This window comes from Python bivittatus, unplaced genomic scaffold, assembly GCF_059951505.1.
Source record: "Python bivittatus isolate LINGU-HERP-01145 unplaced genomic scaffold, Pbiv_v1 ctg000220_np1212, whole genome shotgun sequence".
In the NCBI taxonomy this organism is placed as follows: Eukaryota; Metazoa; Chordata; class Lepidosauria; order Squamata; family Pythonidae; genus Python; species Python bivittatus.
Genome location: NW_028277048.1, coordinates 9,087,668 through 9,112,904, shown reverse-complemented (window position 1 = coordinate 9,112,904; position 25,237 = coordinate 9,087,668). Strand labels below are relative to the sequence as shown.

At 42.2% G+C, this 25,237-nt stretch overlaps 2 protein-coding genes across 5 annotated transcripts; one reads left to right on the top strand and one right to left on the bottom strand.

Annotated features, from left to right (window-relative positions):
• The first annotated feature begins 1,118 nt into the window (after positions 1–1,118).
• Positions 1,119–15,569, top strand: SLC35A2 (solute carrier family 35 member A2). Its single transcript, XM_007422216.3, has 5 exons — positions 1,119–1,268; positions 3,342–3,524; positions 5,361–5,512; positions 6,663–7,384; positions 14,503–15,569. The coding sequence occupies exons 1-5, from the start codon at positions 1,214–1,216 to the stop codon at positions 14,528–14,530; spliced, it is 1,140 nt and encodes a 379-aa protein (XP_007422278.1). The 5' UTR covers positions 1,119–1,213; the 3' UTR covers positions 14,531–15,569.
• A 98-nt stretch (positions 15,570–15,667) lies between these two features.
• On the bottom strand, positions 15,668–24,920 carry PQBP1 (polyglutamine binding protein 1). 4 transcript variants are annotated; one of them, XM_007422217.4, is made up of 7 exons: positions 24,788–24,920; positions 22,947–23,063; positions 22,616–22,727; positions 19,574–19,683; positions 18,243–18,353; positions 18,054–18,114; positions 15,668–16,488 (listed from the first exon to the last, which is right to left on the bottom strand). In XM_007422217.4, exons 2-7 carry the CDS (start codon positions 23,011–23,013, stop codon positions 16,332–16,334), a joined length of 618 nt encoding a protein of 205 aa, XP_007422279.1. In that variant the 5' UTR covers positions 23,014–23,063; positions 24,788–24,920; the 3' UTR covers positions 15,668–16,331. The 4 variants fall into 4 exon arrangements, with proteins under 4 accessions (XP_007422279.1, XP_007422280.1, XP_015746452.1 ...); XM_007422218.4 differs by having other exon boundaries at positions 24,732–24,844; XM_015890966.3 differs by having other exon boundaries at positions 24,710–24,806.
• Positions 24,921–25,237: the final 317 nt, after the last annotated feature.

Here is a 25,237-nt window from a genome sequence, read left to right as displayed (position 1 = left end):
TAAACACAGCTTAAGGTTTTATTTAGATCTCAAATTTTGAAACAGTGTTTTCACGCTTCTCCTGACACAATTCTTCTAGTGAACTTGATCTAGGACACTTTACTGAATACAGCCATACCTTGGAGATATTGCGGGTTCGGTTCCAGACCGTCACAATAAGCCAAGTATTGCAGTAAAGCAAGTCACATGAATTTTTTGGTTTCCCAGTGCATATAAAAGTTATGTTTACACTATACTGTAGTCTATTATGTGTGCAATAGCATTATGTCTAAAAAAATGTACATACCTTTATTAAAAAATACTTCATTGCTAAAAAAATGCTAATCATCACCTGATAGACTTAATTGATACAGGGTTGTCACAAACCTTCAATTTGTAAAAAAAAAACCCAAAAACACATCTGCAAAGCACAATAAAGTGAAGTGCAATAAAACGAGGTATGCCTGTACTTTGGTTGATGATACACTGATCATCAACCAATACACTTAGTGTAACATGCCTGGGATTGGGCCATCTTATTGAGCCAGTTTGGTGTAGAAACCAGGCGATGGTGAGTTCTAGTCCTGCCTTAGGCCTGAAAGCTGGCTGGGTGACTTTGGGCCAGTCTCTCTCTCTCTCAGCCCATCCCTCCTCAGAGGGTTGTTGTAGTGGGAAATAAGAGGCAACAGTATCAGGTTGATTGATAGATAGATAGATAGATAGATAGATAGATAGATAGATAGATAGATAGATAGATATACACGCACACACACACAAAATAAATATATTTCAAAAAGGCGGGATGAAAATCTAACCCTCCTCATCTCTTATCGCCCACTTCAGGCTGCTGAGGCACATCCCTCCTGTCTGATCAATGCCCTCCGTGGCCAGTTTTCCTTGGGCTGCAGCTTTCTGGCTTCTGCAGACGCATCGTAACACCTGACCAGCACTTTGTGTTCTCGTGAGTCAAAGGACGCGGGATTTTTCGGTCTAATTTTGCAAAATTATGTGCCGGCTTCGCCGCTACCATCCTCTCTCTCCGCTGTGAACTCGAGAAAGAACATTATCTATGGAACTGTTGGGCTTTGACCCCGCCTACCCGCTCGCTTCCGCCTCGCCTTCTGCCCCATCTCTATGGTTAGCTAAGCTTCTCCCGGAAACGGAATAGGCCGGCAGGTAGGATGCGGAAGTATCCGTTACAGTGGGAAAGGTCCGCTGCCCCGCGGTTGCCACCATGGCAGCGGCTGGGGGCCCGGGAGGTGGCGTTGACAGTCCGGTGGCGGCAGCAGGTGAGAGTGAGGAGGAGGAGAAGGGAGGAGTGGGGACGTTTCGGGCCATTATATATATAATTTTTTTTATATATATATATATGTATAGCAACCAAATTCCGAATATTTCCCATCTCCTGCTCCTTATAGAGGCGCTGCGTTGCCTCCTCCCTCCGGGAAGGTTTTTCCTGCACGCAGGTCGGGCGAGCCTTCTGTAAGTTTTGGGGTCGGGGATTTTATTTTCGTGAGCAGAGAGGGAATTGTAGCTAATTTGCTGGAATGGATATGAATTCCTGAAGAAATAAAATAGTCTCCAACATCATGTACCTCCTTCTTCCCACATACGTGTGTGCGCGTGCTTATTGGAGAGAGAGAGAGAGAAAGTGTGCTCCAAAAGAAGTCTGCAAAATACTTAGGAAAGTCTTAGGCATTTTATGGCGAGCTGCCAGCGTGTATTCCCAGCCTGATGATCTCACGTTGCTGATAATCTCCAAGAACTATTTACTGCTGAGAGCGGTGTGTGTGTGTTAGCCAATAACTTAATTTAAAATGCAAATTGTCACAATGCTGCAAGGGGAGAGCCCTTGAACTTTTAATTAATAGGTATTGGGGATAATCCTGTGGAAATTAAGTCATACACTATTAATTTTCTATATTGTGAGTTTCCTTGTGGCTGGGGCTAATTGCTGTTGGTTGTGGACAACTGGAACTATTTAAAATGATGCAGTAATATTTTAAAAACTATTTCTGCAAACTATGGTAAGTACATTTCAAAGCTAGTTTGGTATATCAGGGATAAAAACTGAATCCTGTCTTTAAATTGGCAACTTATGCAGCAATTTATTGTAAGAAAACTTCTTTGAAGCCATTCAGATATAGACCATTATATTTGGAGTGCACCGGATTATACATTTGTCCTTTATTTATATTAGCTTTCTTGCTGCTTGGCTTTTCATTCAGGAAATAAATGGCTTTTGTTCCTAGAAATGGAATGTTGTTCATCAAGTTGTTAACGCATTTTCTTTGCTCTCCACTTCCTGCCTAATGTACATCTTAAACTGACAGGCACAAGATATTGTTTGCAGAGCCAAACAAAGAATCCGGTTTAAGTGTCAGTACAGCCGGATGGAAACTCTTAACCCTTTTTGATATTGCTGGAGTTCTGAGATACAGATCATTAGACATGAAGAACATTGCTCCTGAATTACTTTTGTCCATCTGCCAGTTAGATTAGAGAGAAGGCATTTTCCCATTTGACGTCAAAAAGTTAGACTGTTGGATCTCAGTGCTTATTACCACACATTGTATTTATCAAAACCAGACATATTTCAAACAAAGAAATAATATACCATTCTCTTTTGGTATGGTCAGCAACTAGTTTAATAAGATGCCTACTCTTGGAAAGATGGAAGTTGGTAAATTGGTGTTTTCCACTTCCATTCCTCAAACTCAGGGCAGGCTTCCAATTTACACTATAGGACTGCACTTTGGATTTTGATTTCGTCTGTAAGCTAGTATTGGAAATATAATCAGGGATGGGCTGACATTGTTGGCCCTTTGTTGGACAGTAGATTAAGGGGTGAAATAAGCTTCAATGAAGTTAAATGTACGAGAGGAATGTAATTTGATAAGAAAAATGGTGCCTCCAAAAATCTATGGTTTTGACATTGAATGTTGACAGTGCAAGCTGGAGGAGGTCTAAGGACTACAAAAATGAGGCTGCCGAGCTCTTCTGTCAGCCATGGATTGCCCTCTTCTGCTCAGTGTTGACAACCGCCATCCTGCATCCTCTAGCTGGTGGGCTGGCAACTAAGGGGAGGAGATGGAACTTGGTCTGTGTGTGTGTGTGTGGGGGGGGGTTGTATGAATTTAAGCCTTGATTCTCCAGGTTCTAACACCTGTCTTAGTGGCGTCTGATACAAGAAACTTAAAAGGGACCCAGAGGTTCCCAATAATTTCTGTGGATTTCCTCAAAATCTCTTGTACTGTTTCTAGATGGGCATCATTTTCTCAGTTTCAGTATCGCTTGTGAGCCTGCTGGGGAGTGATACTGGTAGAAGGATACTGAACTCTTTTCTACTTTTCCTTTCCCAGGTAATCGACAGTTGAAGTACATTAGTTTAGCAGTCTTGGTGGTGCAAAATGCCTCTCTGATCCTGAGCATTCGCTATGTGCGCACCCTGCCAGGGAACCGATTCTTTGCTACCACAGCAGTGGTTATGGCTGAAATCCTTAAGGGAATCACCTGTCTGCTGCTCATCTTTGTTCAAAAGCAAGGTGGGAATACCATACCAAGGAAAATGGAGGCCCTCAAAAAAGGGCTCGCTTCTCCCAACATTGTTTCATGTTCAATGGCAGTCTTGCTGGGTTGAGAATTTGAGTTTCTGCCTTTGACCAATCTAATGGCTGAATTAAAAAATCTAAATTTCTTTTATGCTCAGTCATTTCTATGTATTACTGTTTATGATTATATCTGAATTTGGCTCACTATAAATTTAAAGAACATGGTTGAATGCTTGCAACATGTATCCAATAATGGGAAGAAAACAAGCAAAAAAATTTTTTTTCTGTGGATACAGAAAGAAACATGACATAATTAAACAATTACATGATGTGAAACAATAATTTAAAACATGCATACTCAAGCATAGAACTCCTTCTTTAAATAGAAATGTATAATTTTATTTTTTAAAGGAAATGAGAGCCAGTTTGGTCTAGTGGTTAAGGCACCAGGCTAGAAACCAGGAGACGGTGAGTTCTAGTCCAGCCTTAGGCGTGAAAGCCGGCTGGGTGACTTTGGGCCAGTCACTCTCTCTCTCAGCCCAACTCACCTCTCAGGATTGTTGTGGGGAAAATAGGAGGAGGAAGGAGTATTAGGTATGTTTGAGGCCTTGAGCTGTTTATAAAAATAATAAAGGCAGGATTAAAAAAATATTTTAAAAAATTTGGTTAACTGACCAATTGATGTAAGGTGAGCCGTGTGTTTTCTTGTAAGGGCCTTACTTTTATTTTATTTACTTGCGTGCTGTTTCAGTCCACAAGGGACTCTGACCAGCTTGCATACTTCATTCTGTAATCAGGTTAAAAGGATACAGAACCCTAACAAGCACAGTAATAATCCAACCACCACCACAAATTAGCACTGGAAAATCCCATAATCAATCAATATTCTTCTACAGGGGAACCATTACATCTTTCAGACCTTAAAAGTGTGCTTGAAACAACCAGGGCTTAATGGCTTCACAGAATGCCAGACGTGTAGAGGAGAGTCCAGTCTTGGGGGTGGGATATGATTCTAGAGAAGGGGGAGCAGTAATGGAGGAAGTCTGTCTCTGAGCTCCCTCCCTGTAGGTGATATTACTTAAGGATAGGGACCTTGAGGCAGCCCATCCTCTTAGATCTTATTGGATGGGCAGGGGCCACTGGGAGAAGGTACCTGGGTCCTGAGCCATGAAAATAATCTATAGGGAGCCCCATAGCAATTGTGAGTGGAGCTGAAGGAATCAATGAATGAAATCAGCCTCAATAGGGACAGTCCTTCTGACTACCTTTTTTCTCTTTTTCCTCCTCCTCTCTCTCTTTTACAGTCTCCACTCCCCTACAGGAGGCTAGGATAGCTTATTGTTGCCAGGAGTCTTAACTGCTTACTTACAGAAGTTTACTGAAATTAACTCAAGGGCCTAGGCTGTCAAACTCTAAGATGTGCAACACATAACAGTAAACCCTTCTGTGAGAGTTCTTCCCCTCTTATTATAAACGCCCATTAGTTTTTCCCGTGCCCAAACACTGACAAAAGAATTCTTTCACGCCACGTCCTTGGGGAGAGTAGTATTTATGGTTCTGTCTATTTATCCCTTTTGTGCTAGTCCTGAATATTCTCAAAGGTGGATAGGAACAAGTAGTTGCAGTGCATAATAATGAGGGATCTCCCCCTTTTGCAGTTGTTATTTATGTCAAAGCAAAAGGGACTGAAAAAACAGTTGTGCCTCGATAGGTACAAGAAGCCAGTTAGTCACTTGCATCGCTTAGCTCTCTCCTGGTCCTCCCAGGTCTTACTCGTTTAAAAAGTGAGCCCTGTTAAAGAAACAGTTTCCTGTCTGTATCCCTTTGCAGGTAATCTGAGACAGTTTGCTGCCTCCTTGTATGATTCCATTTTGGTGCAGTATATGGACACTCTCAAGCTAGCAGTGCCTTCTCTCATTTACACCCTCCAAAACAACCTGCAGTACGTGGCCATCTCCAACTTGCCAGCAGCCACCTTCCAGGTGAGATGCTCCTGCTTTCACTGCTTCTCTAAGGTGCTCTCAGGCAACGTTAGAAGCATCTCTCCAAAGGAGAATGTCCTTCAGTTTCATCTACTCAGTTTATATACCATGGGGTCATATGTGCTGTTTTTTAAAATTTATCTGTACCTCCTCCCCACATCAGAGTCATGAGGATGGGCATCCTGAGTTGTGTTAAGTCTCTTGGACAGTGCTTATTGAAATCCTGTGCACATATCTAGAAATACTCACTGCTGTGGGTTCCCATGGCTATGGTTTGATTTCATTAAAAATGCACTGTTTATCCGAGGGGCATTAGGGTTGTTGTTCACCACAGAGGTGGGAACTGTAGCTAGCTGTCTGGAAAGGACTGACAGTGTCACATTATTTCAAAACCATACATACATGCATGCAAAGACAGCCTGTTTTCTGTCTTTGGAAAAAGCTGAATCACGTTTATGTAAATTATGCAACTTAAGCAAATCAACATTTCTTTTTTCTCACTTTGCAGAGTTTTTGAATATTTTTATGATTCTGCGTAATGTACTCTGTTTCTGATAATTGGTTGGGGGGAACATGCTGAATTCCTGGGTTCTGAAATCTCAGCAGGTATTATTGTTATTCTGAAGCAAATGGTCACACTATCATAAAGAGTAGAGAATTCCTCTCTTTTAAAAATGAAAGCAAACATTCATGGGATGCTGAATTGTTCAAATTGTTACAATCTCCACTTTTTATCCACTTTTGTGGAATCAGAGTACACATACAATCCTGGATATTTGATTCTAAACCACTATAGTTTCAGTAACTTTATTTTTTCAGTAAGATTAAAGACTTAAAGTGGGTTAAATCAGTGCAGTACCATCTGAGATTTTGGTCTCATTTTGCACATAGAGAATAAGAACCGAAAGGGGATCTGGATCCCTACAGTGGTTTGGATTAACTTTCCCTAACCAGATATCTTCTGGATGAGTGGAGCTGCAACTCCCACTGGGAATTCTGGGGATTGTGGTCCAATGTGTGTGGAGAGTTCTTGCATAATTTAGAGTCTGGGGCAAAGGGGAACTACATAATTCTTTGGTCCCTGGCTGGCTGGCAGCTCCCTGACTCATGGCATATTGGGGTGGCTACTAAACTGCACTGCCTTTCCCAGGTCACCTACCAGCTGAAGATCCTCACCACAGCTGTCTTCTCGGTGCTGATGCTCCGCAAGAGCCTGTCCCGTCTTCAGTGGCTGTCCCTCGTGCTTCTTTTTGCCGGTGTAGCCATTGTCCAGGTGGAGCAGCAGCAGGCAGGGGGCAAGCCAACCCCCAAGGGCCAGGGGATGCAACAAAGCTACATGGTGGGGCTTGTGGCCGTGGTGGTGTCGTGCCTCTCGTCTGGCTTTGCTGGGGTCTATTTTGAAAAGATCCTCAAGGGCAGCACAGCCTCGGTTTGGCTACGTAATGTCCAACTGGGCATCTTCGGGACCTTGCTGGGGCTGTTGGGGCTGTGGTCCACTGAGGGGGCAGCCGTAGCTCAGCATGGATTCTTCTTTGGCTACACCCCACTGGTGTGGGGAGTGATCCTGAATCAGGCTTTTGGTGGCCTCTTGGTGGCAGTGGTGGTGAAATATGCTGACAACATCCTCAAAGGCTTTGCCACCTCCTTCTCCATTGTGGTGTCCACCGTGGCTTCCATCTACCTCTTTGACTTCCACCTCAACCTACTCTTTGCTCTAGGAGCAGGCCTGGTCATAGGGGCTGTCTATCTGTACAGCTTGCCCAAGGGACCGCTGGCCAATCGATCCCTGGTTGGGGCAGCTATCCAGCAGCAGGGCCATGGAGCACAAAGCAAGGAACTTCCTTCCGTGACTACAGATGGCTTCCTGTCCAAGTCAGTACTGATCAGTTGAGAAGAACAGAACACATCCTGCATTACCTGTCACTGGTTTCTTGTGAAGGTTCAACAAAACCTGGAGCCCTTTTTGCAATGTCCATCTTTTTCACTTCTCACTTTCTCCCCAGGTCTTCTCTGCTCTCTCCTCTCCCTGTTGCCTTAGTCTTTATGTTCTTAACTGTGTGCTGACCATTGTGTATTCTCCTTCTTTTCTTCTCACCTGCTTCCCAGCTTATTCAGCTGCCCGTTTTATAGACCCATAAATTGTTATTTTATCCAACAGTGTATAATTCTTCACACACCTCAGCTGGTATCTGCCATTGCCTGCTTGAATTGTTCACTTTCTCTTTGACTTCTAACTTTCCTGTCTGTTTCTCCACTGTCCCTCTTTTGGGGACATTGCCTCCTGAAAAGCAACTAGGGGCAACACTGCTTTGGGAATACTTGTATCCCAAGAACTTTCTTATGTCTGGTCAGCAGGGAGAAATTTTATAAAGCGGTGTACTTTCGAGTAAACACTTTTAATAGAAGATCAGATATAATCTCAAGAAGGATTGAGAGGGGAATATACAGCAACACGTAAAGAGGGAAATGTGAAGAAAAATGTCATTTGCCCTTTGGGAGCATACCAACAGTTTTTAAAATGCCAGATATGTGAAAGTAATAGGAATTAGCTTATTTACAGCTGTTTGCTGAGAAATTGTCAAATTTATCTTCTGTAGCAGATGAAAATTTAACAAGAAAGGTGTGTGCGTGCGTGGATGTGGCAGTATCAGGCCAGTGAAATCAAGGTGTTGGGTATTTCAGTTGCTTGGCATTCTGCTTTTGTTCCTTCTCCAGCTCTGATTATGTAGCAAATGCTATTGGATCATTGTGGAAAGGGAACTGAGTTTGAGGTGTACTTAATTATTTCCTGCCCTCAGTGTATATTTAGAATATTAAAGGTTTGGGGGTTACTGGGCAAATGAGGAGACTGAATCATTACTACTTAATTAAGGTTTTGTTATGGACAGAGAAGATGGAGTGGAACTGACAGCAGATTGTCTCATTTCACATAAAAGATGTTTGGCTTGAAGTAGGAAAAATCTCAGGGTAAGGGTGGAAGAATATTAGGATAGAGCCACCAAATATGGGCAGATAATGTATATACAGTATAGGAAGAGAAACTTGCATCAGCCAGAGATTAAGAGGAGGACCATCTGCTAGTGCTGATGCTGTTAGCCAAGATTGGAATGTCTGGCCTTCTGGAACTCTGTGGCACCTACTGGGGAGTCTGGAGCAGAAGTGAAGAATTTGAGTGCCATTCACTTTCTCTCACACTTTGCAGGGAGGAGAGGTGATTAAATGAAAACAGGGTTCTTAGTGAACGTCTAAGCCCATTTCAAGTGTGTGTCTTTCCTCTTCACCCCACCCCACCCCCAGAGGTCTCCCAGGCATTTGCTCTGCATTTCCAGTCTGCACATGCAAACTGTTCAGCTTGGTGGTTCTCACATTGTGTAGGGCTTGAATCTAAAAGTAACGGAAGGGTAAGGGAGGCTGGAATTCTGAGAAGTTAGGGCCCATCTCTGCCTCGGTTTCCTTTCTCTGTTAATACATGAGGCTTACTGGGATTTGGGCTGCCTCTCCTTAATCCTTATGCATTTTATGCAGACTAGGCCTGTTGGTTGAGGGGGAGTGCACTAACCCTGGAGTGTGGGTGGGATGGGGTAGGAGGGTGTTGGGTGAATTTTGTTTCCTTTTGAAATGGGGGGGATAAACCCAAGTCATGTGATGTGTGTGTGTGTGTATGTACGTGTTTTTTTACATTGCTAATCATTTTTTATGAATCCTGCTTTTTTAAGGAAAACAACTAAAGAAAGCCTGTACTGTTTGTCAATGTACATAAATTACAGATGAATAAAGAGAGTGTATTTATTTAGCCTTACTGCTTAATGATTGAGGAAGCCTTGAAAAGGGCAGATCTGTCTCATGCTGCATGTCTAACCCTATTAACGCTGGGAGATGGCTGGGGCAAGGGATGGGGCAGCCTTTTCACTTGAGATTGGGATCAGCTGCTTGTAAAGGGGAGGGGCAGGTGTGATTTTGAGCCAGGACGCTGACCAGGTTTCATCAGCCTTCAGTCAGTGTGTGGCCAGTGATCTTGTTGGCTGGGGGCACGATGGGAACCGTAGTTCAGCCCAGTTGGAGGGCATCCAAATGAGGAAAGCTGGCACAGATTATTTGTTTTTCCATGCTTGTGAGCCAGTTGAAGTGTAATGACTGAAGCACCAAATAGAAGTATCTGAAATAATACATGCATGGGATGGCATATTATTGAAATGCAGAAAGCCGTTGGCTTGTCTGTCACATTAAAAGTTACAATTTGGTGACAGCTTTTAAAATGGTTCTTGGGGCCACACCCAAGTTTTCCAATGACCACCAGCAGCCCTGAGGCTTTGGACTGTGCATCCCTATTAGAAGCAGCAGCCATAGCCTAACTCTACCATTTGATTAAGAATGAACAGCACTCTCTAATCATTAAAGTTGGGCTTGATTTTACCAACATGTGTTAAAATTAGGAATACATTATACTCAAGGGCCAGGAACTGCTGTACTTCCCAATTCAGACTGATCTAGTGTACATAAAATAGGAGAAAAGAAAATAAGGGTGTGGTTCTTTCCATGTCTAGGTTACGGTTAGTCCCCTTGCATTATGATCTAATATTGCCTTTTACAAGTGGGAATAAAATGGCTAGCGCAAATTCTTTCCTCAGAATTCTGCCCCCCTCCTTCTCTAGAAGTTCCATCTTGGGCTTTTGGATGATGCCTCTGGACTTCAGTGCTCAGACACCTAAACCAAGAGTAGAAGATTGCGTCCCTGGAACTGTAGGATTCCCCTCCCAGTCAGAATTGAGAGATGCTTTTTCCTGTTATGCATACTGTAAACCCAGACTGTTTTCAAAATTTGGGGAAAAATTCCAGCCCACTCCTTGCAAGATACAGTTCCGCCTACTTTGCATTTAGTCAACAGTAGTCTTCTTTCCCAGAATTATTAAGGGCACCCCCTTGTGGCCCAGAGATTGTTCATCTCTGGTCTAGAGGCAAACCTGCAGGCATGTTTTGCTGATACGCTGCTTTTTGTTTGCTCCCTACTTCTCAGGATAGTAAATATTTGCTTAATGGGCTTCAGCTATATTTTTTTAGAAAATTACCACCAGATTCTGGGAAATCTGGTCAACTTGTTTAAGAAACCCTTCCTAGGAAAAGAAGCTCCAATTAAGTTCAACTGAGGATGCAGAGGAAGGAGGAAAACATGATGGGCACAATGTAACAACATAGGTAATTACCTCTCTCTTTTGACCCATGATTTATTCCAAGGAACCTTACTTGGAGCACATAAAAATGGCTCTGTCATATTGGGGAGGTGCATTCTCCTCCAGGCTAAATGAGAATGACCTCTGGAGCCCAATATAGCATTCTCCTTGCAGATCTGACATACCATCTCAGACTGCAATGATAGATTTGCTTGCTTGAATTGTTCCCCTCCCCGTGACCAAATTCGCTCTAAGTAGACAATAAGATGGCAAAGACTGAAACCTTGGTTTCTGTGGGGAAGAGCAGTAGGTAAGTAGCATGGGACTGGGTCAGTCTGGAGATCTTCAAGTGGATCCGGAAAGAGCTGTGCCTGAAGCCTTTAAAGATATGGTCGTGGCTGTGAAATTTCAATGGCCGATAAACAAGATTAAATGGCATTTTCAAAGATTCATGGAACAGACCTTCTGTGGTCTCCAATATTTCCTTATCTCATGATAAGACTGGAAACTTATTAATAAGGATGAATAAAATATCCAAACTAAGAAAAACTATGCACATTTTGCTTAACTGATAAGTCTTGGAAGATATAAATCATTGCTTTCAAAACACTGAATTTTTCAAAAAAGTTACAGAACTCACCCAGGGTAAGGAAAGATGTTGGATGTGAGCTGTGGATGAACAGCTAGGAATCGTTAAGCCAAACCAGACCACAGAAATTTGTATACCCAGCTAGATTGTCCTCTGCATTGATTCTGCTCTGCAGGATCCAGTTGTGATCAATGGACCTACTGCAGCCTGTTTCTGGGTGGCTCCAATTGAATAGACTGCTGCATATCTGTCCTGAGAAGCACTGGACCTTTCTCTTTTGGAACTATTAATGTTCACCACACAGGGATCTTACCACTTCTGCATTCTGGATTTGTAACTGTTCTGGCACTTTTGGGCTGGGTTTCTTGCTTTATTAATCCTTTGGAGGTTCACATTTGAGCACTAATTTATAATTAGATTAGAACCACCAGCAGTTGTTTGCTGTTATCTTCTATGAAATGGTATTAATAGTGTGAGTTCTGTGGCCACTTCCCAGGCAGAAATAGTTGTCATGGTTCACATCTCATGCTTAGCTATGAGTTTCTTGAATAAACAGCTAGCTTTGCACAATGTGTTGAGCCATGGATGGACTAATAATGGACTAATAAATACCAATTAACCATAACTGATTCAGCTCACCCAACATGCTAACCAACTAAGCCAGAATTATGTCTTAGCACAATGTCTGAGCTCACTTCAGGAGTCCATTTCAAATGCAACAGTCACTGTATATGCTTTCTCCACACAACAGAATTGGGGATAGCTCCTGCTTTGGCACTTTGCTTTTTTTTTTTGCTAAATTCAGTATGGGAGTTGATTATTGCCCTTTATAAAGGTTGCCAGGAACATCGAGAGTTTTGCAAGTTGCAGAGAAAGGAAAATACATGTAAAGATTGTTTAGGCATACTGATTCTGCAGCTGAAATACAGTGTCATAGAACACCTTGCAAGTGCTGGTCCTTCCTTTCAATGGCAAACTTACATTGAAGCCAGTCTACACTACCTAGAATGAGTTATAAGCATATTTTTGAATGCTGTCTTTTTTCTTCCTCCCTAAAACAGCAGCTACAGCAGGGCTTTTCCCTCTAATAAGCTTATTTTCTAACTGAAGTGAGTTTGTTGCATGAAAGAATTCAAAATAATATTCCCCCATCCTGCTTTTTTGGTCTCAAACTATATTGGTTTTTGGTGTGCTTTATTCTGGCTGTATGTACAGATCTGACTCAAGGAGGAAAAAGGAGGGAGTAGTAAATAGTATTGTGCAGGTCAGTGTCCTAGATAGTGTGACAACATTGTCGTAACTACCTTGTTAAACTAAGAACACAGTGTACCACAAACCAGTAAACATTTTAGCCTAGTGTGTGGTATCAACTCTGACAGTGTGGTTTGTTTATAATTCAGTGCATCCTGCAAACCCAGGAAACTGGGCAAACTGAGTTTTAGTTAGGATAACTGGTAAAGCATGTCATCGGAACACAGCTAGCCTTTGCAATGTGTTTTAAAAATACGCCATTGCTTCTGACACTTTACAAGTAGGAGAAGCCATATTACGTGGGATTAGTGTACATAATTCCCCTTTGCCAAATGCGCGCCATTTCCCCTAATCTGTATTATGGTCAATTGAGTGGACTAATAGAATAACTACTAAATTTTGGATCCTCCCATGGAAAACATTCAGACATATTCTTTGTTCCCTTCACTCCAACCGCTTTAGGTTGCTCTAGCTAGAAGGGGATGACTCTCCAATAAACAGAGCTTTGAAATCTGTCCTCTGGTCCAAATGCAGCACTATCAGGAATAGAGAGTTGATCCCATGTCACGTTCTAGATGTTGCCAAACTACCACTCCAACATTCCCAGCCAGCTTGGTTAGTAATGAAGGATGCTGGGAGTTGTAGTTCAGTGTTATTTGGAGGCTGCAGATTACCCATTCTGGTACTTCACCATATTGGTCTAAGGTTACCATGCCTAGCGAAGCTGTCACAACAATTTAAGAAATTGGGCTGAAATCAAAGAAAAACCTCAGGTCAGAGAAAACCAATGGCGTGCTCTTCAATCCTCCTAGATTGCTTAATTAACTATCAGAGACCTTATTTCTAGGGTTGTCCACAAGAGGGTGTCAACAGTGTAAAAATGGGAGTGCAACTGGTGATCATGCCCCAGTCTTTCTGCATGGACATAAAATAGGGCAGGGCTTCGATCACCCCAGTTGTGCCTGCTATTCTGATGCTGACACCCCCTTCCCACCAGGTGCCCCTGCTCATTTCATTTAGGAGGAATGTCTTTTCAAGCCCTTGCAAATATAAAGAACTTGGGAAAAGTGCAACAGGCAAATACAAAACAAAATCAAGAGATCTTGGAAGTTAGATGCTTCTGATATAGCTGTCTCTTGCTTTATGGGGAAAATTTGTTCTGCAATATATGCAAATGTGCAGTTGTTATTTCTTTCGGTTGCAGAATGATTTTTGATTCCTGTAGTCTAGGAAAAAGGGCTTATTTGTTGCCTTTGAAATTTAATTGGGCAATGGTAATAGCAAAGTCCAATAGATTGAGATTATTTTAATGATGGTTTGTTATCCATGGCTGGATTTGCTGAACTCATTCAGTCATAAATTGTTCACAAACTACAATGATTGTGTTCAGAGAGCACAGTAAATCAAACCATCATGGTTTATTGCAGTATATGAACCCAGCCACTATTAAAACCATCCACATGTAGGAGCTTGCTGTTTTGAATTTTTTGGAAATGAATTGCAATTCCGAGTGGGTGAGATTTTCAATTTAAGGCCACCTTCCATGATCACATAAAACATACAGTCCTGCTTTTGTTTGAGCACCATATCCGATATCAAAGTGAAGGGCCTTCTCAGAAAGCTATAATCAGCCTATTGCATGATTAAAGACTTATAAAACACCAAGGGATATTGTTCCATTTTATTCATGGTTGCTTATTGGTAGAGTGGATGTTCAAGTCCATGGGATTCCTAAACAGGGCTGGGGTAGTAGTGTGGATTTTTTTAATCTAAATTCCTGATTTGGGCAAGGAATGAATTGTAGAAAAAGAAAAATACGGGTGTTCAGCCATCCCCTGTACCCTTTGAATTAGTGGATCTTCCCAGATTGGGGAAGGTGGGTATAACTAATTAACGTAGAGGCAGATGGAATATTCTAAGAGATGCCCAATCTCCAGGTCCTGTTTCTCACTGAGCTCAACCATTCTTCTGCTTTTTTTCAGGGTCTCAGCTAAAGAAAAAGGTTCTTAAAGCAGCAGACAAAACACCATAGAAGACTCTAGCAGCATTTCAGCTGTGATGCTTTCCTAGATGAATGAAATCTTCTGCCTGCACTTCCAAGAAGCAGAACAATTCATGGCATTGTGCGTATAGAGAAGATAGGACTAATTTTCTCAGGTGTGCCTTTTGGGTAGCCTGATGCGCTCCATCAAGTGCCTGATAACAAATAATTATGGAGCAAATCTAGTCTCTCATTAAGCCTGCCTCACATACACACCTGGCCCATAGGAGTTCCGATACCAATTAATGGCTCCCTATTGGATTATCTCAGAGGAGCAAAGGAGCTATTAGAGGTGCTTTTTTAAAGCTGGGACAACACCCTTCATTGATTCCTTGTCTCACTGCCCTGGTGTGCATTCTGAATTCTAAGGCACTGTTCCAAGTGTTTGTCAAATTCTGCCAGGACTCTTAGAAATTGCAACACTGGGGAACAACTTCAGGCCTGTGCTTTTTTTTTCTTTCTCCTTCCCTAATTCTCTATTTTGTTTACAATGTAGGCAGGACTGGTGGGCAGGGGGACTTGTAAGTTCAAAAGTTTGCTCACAACTTTTGTAATATTAATACTAATTACAGAATTGTCATATATAGTAGTGTGAATGAGCTCAGAAAGAAAATAACCATGTATGAACCAGCCTTGGCCCTTGATTGTTGTAAACTGAGGTTCATTCCAAACCACCATTCCCCTCTGAAGGACAGACATTATCAGAAAAGTTATAACTTGTCTAAAGCTTTGACTTTGCTCCTACCCCTATGAACTGAGAATCTGGAGCAGAGACCTAACCAAGTGTAAGTTCCAAGCTTCGTTTTGCTTTCTACAGCTGAGTTTGCAAAAGTCTGGCCTGCGTAAATCCAGACCTTGGAAACCAAAATGAAGACAACATACTGGCTTCTCCTTGCTTGCCATTTCTGTTTCACTTTGTGTGCTGAACCTTTCCCTCCCCCTGTACAAAGGGAGAGACAGTGTTTCCTTTTACTCCCTAGGTAAGACACTTCCCACCCATCATATATCAGTGCAGATATATGTAGCATCATATCAAATATTAATTGCATTATAAAGGCATTGTTGAAATAGTTTCATAACCAAGGCATTAACTTTTAAATACTGTGCAGCTTTGTATGTTTGATTTATTCTTGTAAAAACATACAGATTTTTAAAGCAAGCAGGACGGGTGTGGTGTGATCACTTCAGCAGAGCCGAACAGCTGCATGTCCTGTCTACTCTGAGCAAAGGTGGATTTGGGGTCGGGAAAGGGAAGCGTGCTGGCTTCCTTCTCCTTGCCTTGCTTGGTTATTACTGGCCAGATTCTACAAACTAAGTCTGCAGAAGGAGTTTTCTTTATGCTATGCAAATATTATAAGCTGAGAAAAAATGTTATATGGGGAAAAACAAAGCAGTCTCTATCTCAACTTTTTTTTTTGAAATTCAGAGTGGGATGGGGGAAGGAGATGGAGACTGCTGAGGAGACTGTTCCCTGCAGAAGTCAGCATGCAGCACTGGAACACTGTAGAACCTCTTCTGCAGTGAAACTCTGCCTCCCGACAGCCCAAAAGATCTTGGGAGCCTGTAGCCTTCCAGAAGCTATTGAACTACAAGGATCAGCATCCCTTACTGTTGGGTGTGCAAAGAGTTTTAGTTGTAGCAAAGATTTGGAAAAACTACCACTGGCCCAGTCTGCAGTCCAGAGGGAGTCCTGTTGTTGCAGCAGATCTTTCAGAATATGTTATATCTAACTTTATTACCAAATACATTCAGGAAAGGAGGAGTGGGATCTCAGTCCTGCTGCTTGGCTCGAGAAGCTTCTGCATTCGCACGCAAGACAGCCCCAGGACTTGGATAGGGGCGCTGCTGGAACAGTGGACCGGCGGCTGTGGTATCTGCACCTGTCTTGGCTTCATTTCTCTTGGGCAGCCCTGTGGACCAGGTTCCCCTTGAGATGTAGAAACAATGTTGGCGTCACTGGTTGCTCCCCAATCCTGTCACTGCCCCTTACTACTTTGCCTCTAACCTCATCTAGCTTTGGCCCTACCCCACTGCCAGTACATCCACTCCTCTACTTCTCGGCTCCTAAGACAGCCTGAAGTGCTCACTGACTTTTAAAATTCTATGAACACCATAACACAGCAACGCTTGAACCTCTGATTGGTGTAGTTTTAGAAAATGAAAGCATGTAATTACGGATACAGGCACAGAATTTAATTTCCTCATAACCCATGGTTTCATAGAAAATGCAAGTTTCTAGTCCCCAGAGATCACAGAAGTTATGCTTGGACAAAATTTATGTATATACACTAGAAAAGTCTGCTAAAATCTAGAAAGAAGAATTTAAAGTGCCTGAATGCATTTCATTGTTAATTCCAGCAAACAACTGGAACACATGAAGCTGCCATACAGGTAGTCCTCGACTTCATTCAATGACTGAAGAGACTTATAACTGCCGTTGCAGTGCCCCCGAGTTTGTGTGATAAAAATTCGGGTGCTTGGCAGCCCACCCGCACTTACAACCGCAGGGGCGCTTCAACTCCCACCACTCGTCTATCTCCCCCTGCCTTTTGGCCCCCTACACTCCACAGTCCCTGACGCCCCAGCTGACCTTTGCCATTTTCTCACTCCTGCTGCTGACCAAGCACGCCTGGCCTGGCCCTCTGCAAGGCAGCTGCTGGCCGCATGAGGCTTTCTTCCCAAGGTTGCGCACGGCGGTTTCCTCACATGGCCAGCAGCTGCCTCACAAAGGATCAGGAAGGGTATACCTCGACAGCAAGGGGAGCAAGAAGGGGCAGTGGCATGCAGGGTGGTGACGATGACTGTGGCTGGGACGGGGCTGGGGTGGCTGGGGCTTCCCAGGATGCTGTGGCTTTGTACCACACTGCTGGGGCTTCCTGGGATGCTGCGTGGCAAGCAGCCCCAGAGTCACATGGTTCTGGGGCTGCTCGCCAACCCGCAAAGCAGGGTGCAGGGCAGCCAAAAGGGTAGAGATGGAGAGGAGATAGGTGGGTGAGGGGAGTTGAAGGGGAGGCAGTCCCTTACCTTACTGAGGCTCTGGGCTGGGATGGAGAAAGCCAGGAATGGCTTGGATTGGGATGGGTCCTCACCTAACAACCCACGCGTCTTGGGGTTACAATGGCAACTGGGATTGACCAGGATTACCGTCGCCAAGCAATGTGGTCATGTGACATCACGCTTTATGACCATATCACTTAGTGAAGGAAATTCTGGTCCCAATTGTGGTCGCAAGTTGAAGACTACCTGTATCAGAGCAATAGAAGATATGGTCCAATCATATGGTCCAATCTTTAAGATCCAGCAGGGAGCTACCCAAGAATTTTTTAAACACACATCCTGTTCTATCCAATACTCTTATCCTGAAACTGGAAGCATTTGCCCTCTCCCAGTGCCTACTTCTGATCTTCCAATATAGCCATTCTTCTGCATTGACACTCAGCTTCAGCAGGATGCTTGAAGCAGTGGGTGGAGCTTTCTACTGAGGAGACTCACCGAGGAGCATCTGAATAAGCGCTGGGGTCCATGGGATCAAGCTCTTCATCCTTTCGGCTTGCTGTAGAAGACAGACAAGAGGAATGCTGGACTTTGATAATCACCCTCCCTTATGGGGCAAGAGAAACCCAGCCTCCAGGAAGAGATATGCTTATGGCTGAAAGCTCAGGGTAGGGCTTCTGCTCTTACCCTTTTTGCTCTTGGGGTAGGGAGCCAGCTCTTCCCGCCGGTGATATCGACGTTCCTTCACCTCTTCACGCTCTATCTTCTCATGGAAACGTTCTGTTTTGCTCTCAGCATCTAGAGGAGATTGATAATGTTTGCATTGGTTTTCTGAAAACCTACCTTTTGCCTTCCCCTTCTGCACTGGCATTTTTCTTTTGGTTGTTCTTAAGCAATAATTTGCATATGGGTGGTTACTAGACTCCAGCATATATAGGTAGTCTTCATTTAGTGACCACAATTGGGACCAGCAACTTAGTTAAGTGGTCACTAAGTGAAACTGTGACTGTACTTATGATCTTACTTCAGCTTTCCTTTGCTTTACAGACCTGTTGTAAATGTGAGTATTGGTCATAAAGCTACTTTTTCATCATGGTTGTAACTGCAAATGGTTGCTAAATGAGGCAGTTGCTAAATGAGGACTACTTGTAAGTAGATTGTTATTCCCCCTGCTTTGGAAATCTTTTGAAAACTGAATTACAGAATGTAATCAGTGGCCACCTTTTGACAGCCCTAAATCCAGATAAGTATCAAAACAGCAGCATGCATGGCTCCCTGTGAAAGAGAGGGAGGGAGTTTTAAAAGCCTATCACTACTGATAAACACTTAGAGTACAACCATCTATTCCCTCTCATACATGATTGCCCACAGACTACTTGTGATACATCAACAGCAACAGTTGCAGAGAGCAGAAGATGAAGCTGTCCTTTTTCATAAAGTCAAGTGTTACCTGTTAAGTGCCTCCAAATCAAGCTGCTAGTAACTAACCCAACACAGTTTAGAAAGCTGGCAACCCCACACTTCCATTATCACCTCTCTTCATGATTGCACAGATTAACGAGATACACAGTTTATTTTCTGTATGCCCCCATGTCTCAATGCAGAGAAGAAGAAAAAAAATGTAAAAATGTAAAAATGGTGGCTGGGGCCTGTGCTTCACTGGGGTGACAGCAAATGCAGTAGGAGAATGTGGCATGTTTCAAGATTTTGGATAGTTATTTTTTAACTCCTCATATTACAGTTGTATGTTTTCCTGCCTCAAAATGGTAGAAAAATACACCACTCATTTCCAATCCAAAGGGTTTCTTTAAAAAAAAAAAAAGAGAACAGATGCTATAGTTGTCCATCCCCACTTTGTAGCCTTATGCATACATTATTTCTCACCAGAGGCCAGATTAAATTTTCTGTCCTTCCAGAAGATTAGATCCCCTATTCATTTAAGACCAGTTTACAGTTCCCCTACTACTACCAACTCAGATAATACCCAAAACATGGTATGTAAAACGAAACATTCTTACCTAAGTTGTTCTTCAGTTTCTTGGCTGCTTTGGTCACCACAGAGCTGGGATCGTTAGGTGAGAGCCACGAAACCAGATCAGTTTCTATGTTCCAATAATAAGGGAGGCAGCTACAAGGAGAAGAGAATCATATTTGCTACATCTGTAGCCAACAGCAATAGTTCCAAATGCAAAGTTCTTATTTTCCCTTATTTTCAGGGAGCAGTGAAATGTATTCTCAACATTTTTTGTCAAAGACCATTGGCATTTAGCTTCAGGAAACTAAACTTATTTATTTACTGGTTAGACTGATATCCCATTCACAATAACCCTCCCCCCTGCAAAAATGCAAGCCTGTGGGGTAGGTTGCAGTGATCGGAAGTAACTGGCAAAGTGTCAGGTTCAGCCCAAAGAACATGAGACAGTGCAGTACAGTTCTGTTGTGTTTATTAGCTTCACCTCAATACAGAAATCTCTCTAGACTGAACCTAAGTTCCCAAGCCAGCCAGCCACAACACCGTGAATTCCTTAGGGTGGTGCCAGTCTCATCTTCTTAAACTTCCCATGCTCCTGTTGAGGGCTAAGGAAACGCTTATCTCCCTGAGCGTGGCCTTCATAACACCATTCCATCACACAAAGTCACCCAGTGAGCTTCATGGCTGAGGGATGTGAACTTGGGTCTCCTTGGTTTTATTTCAACACCTTAACTACTACACCATACTACTCAAAAAATCCAGGATAGTTAGAGCACCAGCTGAAGATGGAAACAGACACAAAAAAACAAGGACGTCTTTCAAAAGATCTCTCAACTCAGAAGGGGTCCCAACCTTGAACTGGTATGCTAAAGAATGGACTAATTCAAAGATCAAACAAAGATAAAGGAGTGTACAGAAATTCGGTACAGCAGACATGTCAACATCCAAGACACCTTAGAAGATACTGTCTTACTTACAAGAACCTCTAGTAGTAGAAAATGAAGTCAGATCAGCAATCATTAACAAGTCAGAAGGCTGATGGAAATTTTACAGAAATATGGCAAACGACAGAAAAAGAATATGTAAAGTATTATAATATAAATACAATATATAGTATTTATATATTTATATATTATAAATATATAATATATTTATACTTATGTAATATAAACATACTATGCCAGCAAAACTGGAGAACAACAGTGCCAACAGATTAGAAGAAGTCAGTCTAAATACTAATACCAAAGACAACAGACTTAAGAGAAAGTACAACCTATTGTACAATGTCCTTAATTTCACATGTTAATAAAATAATGCTCAGGAACATCTAATACAATTTAGACTTCTCTATGGAAAGGGAGTTGCCAGATATTCAAGCTGGCTTTAGAAAAGGATGAGGAACAACAGACACAATCACTGCTGTACAACGGAAAACTGAGAAAGCCAAAGAATCCAAAAAGAAGTAATTATGTGCTTCAGTGATTATAGAAAGGCCTCCAATTGTGTTAACCATATCAAGCTGTGGAATGTATACAAGAAAATGGGAATTCCAGAACTTCTCATTGTCCTCATGTGAAATCTTATATGCAGGTCAGGAAACCATAATGTGGATGAAACATGGCTAAATAGGCTGCTTTCAGGTTGGTAAAGGTGTTCGACAAAGCTGTATACTCTTTCCTTATTTATTCAACTTATAGTATATGTTGAATATAAATATTGAGGGAGGCTGGATTGGAAGATGTGTGGTTTTAAAATTGGTGGAAGGAATACAATAACCTGTGCTAACGCTGATGACACTATTTTGTTAGCTGAAAATGCAAATAAAATAAAATAAAAAATTAAAATCTGCAAGTTCTAGTAATGAAAGTGAAGGAGCACAGAGGAAAAAAATGGAACTAAGATCAAATATAAAGACCAAAACTAATGACACTATGTACAGCAACCAGCCTTAGAATTGACACTAAAGATATTGAAGTGGTGGACAGCTTCTTGCTTTTAGGATTCACTATCAACAGTAAAGGAACCAGCAGTCTAGGACTTGGTAGAATAGCCATGAAGATATTCAGATTCTGGGATGTGTCTATACCTACAAAAATCAAAATCATGCAGGCAATGATTTTCCCTGTGACACTCTATGAAAGCAAAATTCTGAATTGATATGTTCTCTGATCCATTTGTTTGTTTTCTTAGCTATCTAAGAAACAAATGGATCACAGAACATATCAATTCAGAATTTTCACAAGGCACAAATGATCATATTTTGGACACCTTACGCAAAGACCTAGCTATCTTGAAAAGTCTACAATGCTGGGAAAGGTGGAAGGAAAGAAAAGAGGATAACCAGCAGCAAGCTGAATGGACTCAATTACAGCAGCAATAGGTGCACCATTGGAAGGCCTGAAGGACCAAGTTAGGATCATCCTAGAGAATCTATTTATGTTGTCACTAAGAGTCAACACCAACTTCATGGCACATCGTCATCATGATTAACACAATTCATGGGTTGATATAATATTCTGACTCCAATCTATGTAACGTAATCAAACTATTAAGACACAGAAAATTCCCCCAACCTAATAAATGCCATCTACCATATGATCATGACAAAACAGCTTACTCCTGGAAATATGGACTGGACCACCCCTTCTTTTCTCCTCCTTCTTCAGAGAGCCATAAAAGCTAGGGACAGTCAGATCATGCTACTCCCATGTTATTTTAATTGATTTTTGTTTTTAAATACTATGATATTAATACTGTATGCCATAATAAGTCTCTAGAAATGGAGCCACATATGTTGCAGCAATAAATAAATGAAACACATTACTCTGCTGGACAGGAGATATGAAAAATGCTAAAATGTTTGCCAACTCAGTAATGGCTAGACAGCACATGGTAGCCTTCTAGAAGCACTAAATCTTTCCTCCGCCAGGTTTACCAGAGTTTGCGGAGACCAGCTAACAGAACCAGAAATATCTCCTTGACAAGGCAGGCCACTGATGAATACTGAAACCAATCCTGCAAGCACAGACTAAAAGCACTCTGATGGAAATCATTAGCAGGGCATACTGAGTACCCACTATATGCTTACCAAACAGGGTCGATGACTTTGTACCAGTTTGGTGGCAGGTTCTCCATCCTTGTGGCTTCATAATCAACATGATCATCATCATAATCTTCTGCAATTATTTCTTCTTCTGGCTCTTATGTGGAAAGAAACAGGATCAGGCTTGAAAAAAAAGATGGGGTCAACAGGTGGCAAAAATGCACAATCCAGAATGGGTACCAATTTTAGAGAGCCAAAATAATCACTTGGGAACTAGCCAGCTCTAGTTCCTGGGTACCGTTCCAGATGCCTATCCTTGTTTTACAGTCTGCCTACAGAAGTTATCTTCTTCCTGAAAAAAAAATTCTGTACTTACCAGGTTCTACATGCTTCAGCAGGCCTCGCCTGGCCAGACGAGACTGCAGTGCCACTGGCAGAGGCATCAGAATGGAGCAAGTGGGCAAATATTGCCTTTCGGATCACTTTTCTATACCTGAGGAGAGAGAAAAATGTCACACATTACATTTAGCTCTTATCACTACTCTTTCCAGAATGTGCACACTACCCCATAAGTTTTCACAGCAGAATTCTTTAATACTATTTCTCAGAATATGTGGGATTCAACTTCTATGGATGATGGTAGATATAAACCATCAGGGCACCACTCTGAGGCAATAGCTGCTTTACACCTTTCTTTTTTTCTTCTTCCTGTCTACATGCATTTCTCTAGGAATCAAGTGAAGTCTTTAACAACGTATTTGACTCCCTCTCACGAACTTATTCAGAAGTTGGAATTAATGAGTTTCTTGACCCATAAAATAGATAGCTTAGCGTCAGCCCCACTAGATGAACCAGACCAGGAAATCAACTCCATAAGAAGGCTAAAACTACTTTTATTGAGATTGGCTATTATAACAGAAAACTTGCAAGTCTGACTTGCAAGTACCTCCTCCTCCTCTTAATTCAGTGAATTAAGGAGGTGTTTGTCTGAGTCACTTCTGAATGTTATCTGGCTGTTCTGGGCTTTAAAAATGCTTCAACCTCTTTTGCCTAGGCAACAGCTCCCACGTATCTTTGTCAAGACCATTTTCCTTAGTCATTAAATTTGATGAGATGGGGGCAGAGGGGAGGAATGCGGGAGCTGCAAATGTGCCTGGGAGACTTCATGAAGCCCACGGGCTGCCAACTCCTATTTAACATTTCTATGCATATTTCCCTAAAAGCCCTAATAGCATCCCTGTTGCAGTTAAGCCATAAACTTTACAGTTCCTATTTACATGATTTTTCTTACATTCTCCTTGCAACCAGGCCAGTAGTCTCTTGCCAAAGTTTTATTTAACAACTTAATTTAGTTAATTACATTTATTTAACAATGTTGTTAAATACTTTTTCTTTTCTCCAGTTCCTTTCATCTATGCTTTTAGCAGGCCACATCCAGAACCACATCCAGAACCACTCAGTCACCTCCACTACCATTTGATTCTCTTAAATCTGCACTCTTATAATCATTTATCAATCCTAATCTGTTTTCTCTCTTAGCCACTGGATGTAACTGTAAACCCAGTAATCAGACCTGCCACTTTATGTCCTGTGCATTGTGGAACATACCCTGAGTACTAAAAGAGATACTATCATTTATCTTTGTAACCGAGACTCTTATCTGCTGCAACACTGTTGTCCTAAGATTGATACATTTCGTTTTTGTAATTTCATCTAGCCTGTATCTTAGAAATGTTCTGGGTCCAATTCTTACAAAGCTGATAAATTTGCTGCCACACCATTTCAGACTACTGCCAGGACTGTGTACAACCAAAATGCTCATTCCATAGAATTTTCACATGAGGAAGAACAATTCTAGTCTAGCTGACTCAGGCTTCCATATAAAATGATCTTATTTATTCTAAACGTGAATTTAAAAAAGAGTTATATTCCATCCGCATATGGGAATGGAAGACCACAAAACAGAGAATTCTTTTAATCTGTAACACACTTTATCCTATTTTTAAAACTCCCAGAGTTCGGAACATTTACACAATGGGGTTGTATTTATATCATTGTTTTTGTGCAAGAAGTGATCCATGGAAACCTCTTAGCTCAGACAGTTTTAACTCTCAGTGAGCACTCAGTCTCAGTTTATACCTCTATAGTTCTTCGGTCTCACCTTCTTATCGCCCCAGAGTCACCCACCCACGTACACGCTCAAGAAAACTCCGTCACCTGGCAGGTAGCCTTCACGTTACCGGATTCAAAGCAGCTCCTGTTGCTCCTAGAGAGTCACCTGCACGTGACACATTTCCACCAATCCGCGGCCCAACAGAACTCCTCCTACCGGGCCTTTCCACTCCTTGTGGGATTTCATCATTAAATGAAAAACCAACCAACCAATCCCAGGGAAGAAGACTTAATTGAGTCCACCCCCTTCGGCGCCCTCTTAGCCTATTAGAGGCTGGTTTGCTCCTCCGGTAGTGACGGAAGACGCGTTGCGGATTAACAGCCTCGTTTGACCTCGGCCTTTCCATGTATTTTGATTGGCCGAAGTAAAACATGAACGTTGGAAACTACGGTTATAAAAGCAGAGTCCCACGCGATCTTTTGACATTTCCAATGTGCGCTGTAACTTCCCCCTCTCGTGTTACTCAGTACTCAATCAGAGCATTCGAAAACCGC